Genomic DNA, 6,369 nt, shown 5'->3' on the forward strand with positions numbered 1-6,369 from the left:
GGACCACAGGCGCCCGCCACAACGCCCGGCTATTTTTTGGTTGCAGCCGTCCTTGTTGTTTGGCGGGTCCCGGCTGGGGATTCGAACCCTCCACCTTAGGTGTACATGGCTGGTGCCTTAGCCGGTTGAGCTATAGGTGCCGAGCCTAATTATTGTTTTATGATTTTTAAATACTTGCCTTATTTGAATGTTTAGCAGTACCCTCTTCCTACTTATATATTATGTGATATAATTTTGCTTGCCTAGAGGAGTTTAAAAATTTTCCATGTGAAATACTCTGACTTATACATGTAACTTACATAACTCTTAAGAGTAACAATCCGATTTAATAAATGGCTCATTTTAAAAGTTAAAAAAAAAGAAACCAATATATGATCACCTATGCATTCATACAAATGATAAAACACAAGTGGAAGGAAGGAAGGGGGGAGGGAGAGAGGAAGAAGGATATTGGGTGGGACCTCACCTATTGTGCACAATGTAATGGTACGTTACAAATCTATTAAGAGTAGAGTATAAATATCTGACCACAACAAATAAGTAAATGAGGTGATGGTTATGTTAATCAGTTTGATGTAAGTATTCCATATCATATATTAAATCAGCACACTGTACTTCATAAATGTACATAGTTATGATTTAATTTAAAAAGGGAAGAACTTAAATGTTTAGCTAGGAAATAACATTTTTATTTTGTAAATAAGTATGTGCCATAAAAGGTTTTTGACAGAGATTATGCAATCAGGGTAATGCTTTGGACAGTTTAACTGGAGACATTTATTGAGTGTTGTTTATATGCCAGGTTCTGTGCAATTATTTAATATCTATAATATAGATACATGTTGTGAGTATAGTAGGACTTTAGTAGAATGTTCATAAATCTGCTAGAGAAGTCACAAAATAAAAAATGTTGTAGGCAGTGCCCGTAGCTCAATGGTTAGGGCACCAGCCACATACACCGAGGCTGGCAGATCCGAACATGACCTGGGCCAGCTAAAAACAACAATGACAACTGTAACAAAAAAAAATAACTGGGCATTCTGGCAGGTGCCTGTAATCCCAGCTACTTGGAAGGTTGAGGCAAGAGAATCGCTTAAGCCCAAGAGTTTGAGGTTGCTATGAGCTGTGACACAACGGCACTCTACCCAAGGCATCAGCTTGAGACTCTGTCTCAAAAAAAAAAAAGAAAGAAAGAAAGAAAGGTTTGAGAGGCCTAAGGGATAAATAGAAATTTCCAAACAGACAAATCTGAGAAGGGAATTTCAGGCAGAAGGTACATTGTACAAAGACTCCCCAGTTTAAGAACATTGTGGGTTTGGAGGAACCACAAGTAATTAACTATTGTTGTGCACTGGTAAGGATTAGTTTCCTAGGGCTGCTGTAACAAAGTACTACCTACTGGGTGATTTAAGACAACAGAAATTTATTCTCTTACATCTGGTAGCAAAAAGCTTGAAATGAAGGTGTTGACAGGTCTTTGCATTCCTTGCAAAGGCTTTACAGGAAAATTCTTCCTTATCTCATTAAGCTTCTGGTGGCCCTAGGCATTTCTTGGTTTGTAGCTACACTAATCTCTGCCTCTATCTTCACCTGGCCTTCCCTGTGTGTCTCTGTGCGTCTTCTCCTCTTGTAAGGACACCTGTTATTGGATTTAGGGCCCACCATAATCTAGTTTGCCCTGATCTTAAAACGATTATATCTAAAAGACTGTATTCCCAAATAAGGTCTCTTTCTTTCTTTCTTTCTTTATTTTTTTGAGACTGGAGCCTCAAGCTGTCCCCCTAGGTAGAGTGCTGTGGCATCACAGCTCACAGCAACCTCCAACTCCTGGGCTCAAGCGAGTCCCCTGCCTCAGCCTCCCAAGTAGCTGGGACCACAGGTGCCCGCTGCAACGCCCAGCTATTTTTTGCTATTTAATGCAGCCGTTGTTGTTTGGCAGGCCTGGGCTGGATTTGAACCTGCCACCTTAGGTGTATGTGGCTGGCGCCTTAGCCGCTTGAGCCATAGGCGCTGAGCCAGGTCATATTCACATATTCCAAATAGACATAAATTGAGAGATGCTACTCAATCCAGTACAGTAGGAAGCACCTGATCATGAAAGCCTTTATGTTTCATGGGAGGGAGTTTAGGTTTTATCCTAAGGTAGGCAAAGAAGGGCTCTTGAATTTTAGCAGAAAATAGGCATGATATTCATGTCTATGTAGAGTTGGAGGTAAGACTAGAAGCAGGGAAATTACTAAGGAAGTTATTGCATTAACACAATGGGGAGATGAGGAGAGCCCAAATTAGTGTTGTTGCACCAGTGGGGCAATAGAGAGTTGTTTAAAAACTAAAAATGTAGATGAAGAGACCTGTTAGCCTGTTCAGTAATAGCATTATTGAAAGATAACAAGGGATTAATTTAGGAAAGTGGCTGCATTAAGAGAGACAAGAGCTGTAGCAGAGATAGAAAAGAGAATTCAAGCCTCAGGATTGTTCAGATACCAACCTTTTTTCTTCTTTTTTTTTCTTTTTTTTTGCAGTTTTTGGCCGGGGCTGGGTTTGAACCCACCACCTCTGGCATATGGGGCCAGCGCCCTACTCTTGAGCTACAGGCACCACCCCAGATACCAACATTTTTATGAAATTACTTAATGGATCAATTCTTCCTCTGTTTTTCCCATGTAAGAACTTCTATCCCTATTTAGTATTTGCTCCATTCTGCCTTTGTTTTGGATATTTATGTATCTGTCTTCTACTAGGATTACAAATTCTTTGAAAGCAAAAATATGAAAATACTTTTCATATTTTATCTGTCTCCTTAGTTCATGTGCTTTTTACATTGGTAAATAACTAATAAATATGTTTTTTAAAGGTATGACATAATTAGAATCATAACATTTTATTCAGAAAGATTCTTAGAGATTTGTTTAGTCCAACCTCATCCTTTTATAGTTGAGAACCGAAACCTTTAAGGGTTAAGTGATAGCCTAGGATCTCCACACCAGCAATCTCAGTAGTTTTTCTTTTCTTTCTTTTTTTTTTTTTTTGCCGTTTTTGGCTGGGGCTAGTTTTGAACCTACCACCTCCAGCATATGGAACCAGCGCCCTACCCTTTTGAGCCACAGGCACCACCCTCTTTCTTTCTTTTTTTGAGACAGAGTCTCACTATGTCACCCTTGGTAGAGTGCTGTGGAGTCACAGCTCACAGCAGCCTCAAACTCTTGGGCTTAAGTGATTCTCTTGCCTCACCTTCCAGGTATCTGGGACTATAGGCACCCACCACAACGCCCAGCTATTTTTGTTGTTGTTGTTGTTTTAGTTGTCATTGTTTAGCAGGCCTGGGCTGGGTTCAAATCCACCAGCCCTGGTGTATGTGACTGGCACCCTAACCACTGAGCTGCAGGTGCTGAGTCCCAGTAGTTTTTTCAATAATTTATTAGCAGTAGTATTTTTAGACAAGATCTGATTCTAGTTGCCTAGGCTAGAATGCAATAGTGTCATTATAGTTCATTCCAGCCATCAATGCCTGGACGCAAGTGATCTTCCTGCTTCAGCCTCTTGAGTAGCTAGAATTACAGGATCATGCCCCACACCCAGATGATTTCTTTTCTTTTTTTTTTTTTTTTTTCAGAGATAGGAGGGTCTCACAGTATTGCTCAAGCTGGTCTTAAATTCCTGCCTTAAATTCCTTCAAGTGATCTTCTTGCCTCAGCCTCCTGAGTAGCTGGAACTACTGGCATATGCCACCATGCTCAGTTATATAAATTATTAAATTTAAAAAATTAAGACAACTAATCCCAAACCTCACAGTCCTAATATCTTTTTTTTTTTTTTTGAAACAGAGTCTCACTCAGGGCAGAGTGCAGTGGCATCATAGCTCACAGTAATCTTAAGCTCCTGGATACAAGCAATCCTCTTGCCTCACCCTCCTGAGTAGCTGGGACTACAGGTCCCACCACAATACCACCCAGCTAGTTTTTCTATTTTTTAGTAGAGACAAGGTCTTGGTCTTGTTCTTGCTCAGGCTGTTCTTGAACTTGAGCTCAGGCAACCCAGCAGCCTAGGACTCTCATAGTACTAGGATAACAGGCATGAATCACCGCCCCCGGCCTTTTTTTTTTTTTCCAGTTTTTGGCCGGGACTGGGTTTGAACCTGCCACCTCCTGCATATGGGGCTGAGCCCTACCCCTTTGAGCCATAGGCACCACCCTTTTTTTTTTTTTTAATTCGGGAACACTTAGTCTTCCTTTGGAAAAACATTAACCGTTGTCATGTTCATGTTCTTTTTCTTTATTTGTTTAATTTTCTTTGTCATGTTCTGACTGTACTATTCCCAAGATTCTTCAGTCTCCTATAATTATCTGTACCCTAAAATTCTCTATTCTTTTTACATGATAGAAATCTTGTTTCATTTGTCTTCCATCCTCTCTTTCAGTAGACAAGTTGTTTATTTCAGGGTAAGAGAATACTTCATAATACTCATAAATGCCATAGAACTGCTGCCTTTGATAGCATGTTTGGCTTTTTGATTGTGCTAATGTGTGACTCTGCCTCTAACCACATGCAGAATTGTGGACCGAAATGTTGAACCTTCATTTGGGTGATAGAATTATATTGGAAAATTATCCAGAATCCAGTATGGATCATTAATAAATGTAAAGTAGAAATAAGTACAGCTTTTTTTGTTTGATAGTTGTGTTGTTGCTGGAATTAGGAAGTGTTCATTGTATGGAAAGTTCAATGTTTTAATTATCCTTAAAAATGGAAACTTGTTATCACATAGGAACTTCTACTGGATTTATACCATCTCTACCCTTCTTGGCTTTGTTTCAGACAACAATGGGATAAATTTTTCTAAGAAGTTGTTCCCAGTATGATTTCCTCATTATTAGTGTTCATTTCATTTTGTCTACCTCATGTTCTTCCCTTGCAAGACAGAACTGTATATTTGTTTGTTTTTTCTATGTAGTGGGTTGACCACACAGGTGCTGCCTCACAGAAGAAGGCTTTCCATTCAGCAGGACTGGGACTAGAGTTCAATTCCTTTCAGCACCAGTTGCGAATCCAGGATCAAGAATTTCAAGAAGGCTTTGATGGTGGCTGGTGCCTCTCTATACATCAGCCCTGGGCTTCTCTGCTTGTCAGAGGAATTAAAAGGTAAGAACTGAGGCCAGGTGCAGTGGCTGATGCCTGTAATCCAAGCACTTTGGGAGACTGAGGTGGGCAAATCACCTGAGCTCATGAGTTGGAGATCAGTCTGAGCTAGAGCAAGACCCCAATCTCCAAAAATAGCCAGGCGTTGTGGTGGGCACCTGTAGTCCCAGCTGCTTGGGAGGCTGAAGCAAGAAAATCTCTTGAGCCCAAGAGTTGGAGGTTGCTATGTGCTATGACACCACAGCACTCTACCAAGGGTAATAAAGTGAGACTCTGTCTCAAATAAATAAATAAATGGTAAAAACAAAAATGAATCTTGGCAATAAAAAATCTTAGATTTGGCTCAGTGCCTTTTGCTCAGTGGTTAGGGTGCCAGCCACATGCACCTGGGCTGGTAGGTTTGAATCTGGCCTGAGCCTGCAAAACAACAGCAAAATAGCGGGGTGTTGTGGCAGGCGCCTATAGTCAGAGCTACTTGGGAGGCTGAGGCAAGAGAATCACTTAAACCCAAGAATTTGAGGTTGCTGTGAGCTGTGATACCATGGCACTCTACTGAGGGTGACATAATGAGACACTATCTCAAAAAAGAAAAAGAAAGAAAGAAAAATCTTAGAATGACATAAACTTGATTTAGAATTGTGGATTGAAATTAGTTTTCCCACTCTAGTAATGATTTATAATACACTTCAGTAGATAGAACTTAAAACAATATATTCATGTTACTGTGTTGGTAATAGGGTTTTTTAAAAAATATATTTAAAAATTAAAATTTTCAACTGACAAGAATTGTACTGAATAGCTTAAAAGGTAAACTGAGCTTTAAAAGATTAATGATCCAAGTCATTACCAATTATTTCATCTTTGGAAGGACATCTATTAAAAAAATTTCTCTTGGCTTTGTCTTTGTAATATACTATTCAGCAACCTTAATGGTTTGATACTATTCGAAATTTAAAGTTTTAGGCCTAGCATGGTGGCTCACACTTGTAGCATTCTGGGAGGCGGAAGCAAGTGGATCACATGATATCAGTTCGATATCAGTCTGAGGAATAGCCAGATGTTGTGGCGTGTGCCTGTAGTTCCAATTATTTGGGAGGCTAAGGCAAGAGGATCTCTTAAGCCCAAGAGTTTGAGGTTGCTGTGAGCTATGATGCCACAGCAGTGTACCAAGGATGACAAAGTGAGACTCTGTCTCAAAGAAAAAATAGGCTCGGCGCCTATAGCTCAACCGGC

The 6,369-nt window shown here is 40.1% G+C and overlaps 1 protein-coding gene and 1 pseudogene across 1 annotated transcript in view; both read left to right on the plus strand.

The window, feature by feature from the left end:
- Positions 1-4,586, plus strand: part of LOC105886459 — a 7,127-nt pseudogene extending 2,541 nt beyond the window's left edge.
- TRIP4 (thyroid hormone receptor interactor 4) overlaps positions 1-6,369 on the plus strand; it is a 101,023-nt gene that overhangs the window by 45,709 nt on the left and 48,945 nt on the right. Inside the window, exon 8 of the mRNA XM_023510005.1 lies at positions 4,952-5,139. Coding sequence (XP_023365773.1) covers positions 4,952-5,139 — 188 coding nt within the window. The remainder of the gene's footprint in view (positions 1-4,951; positions 5,140-6,369) is intronic.

This window comes from Otolemur garnettii, unplaced genomic scaffold (genome assembly GCF_000181295.1).
Source record: "Otolemur garnettii isolate 467f Iridium unplaced genomic scaffold, OtoGar3 scaffold00011, whole genome shotgun sequence".
NCBI classification, from domain to species: Eukaryota; Metazoa; Chordata; class Mammalia; order Primates; family Galagidae; genus Otolemur; species Otolemur garnettii.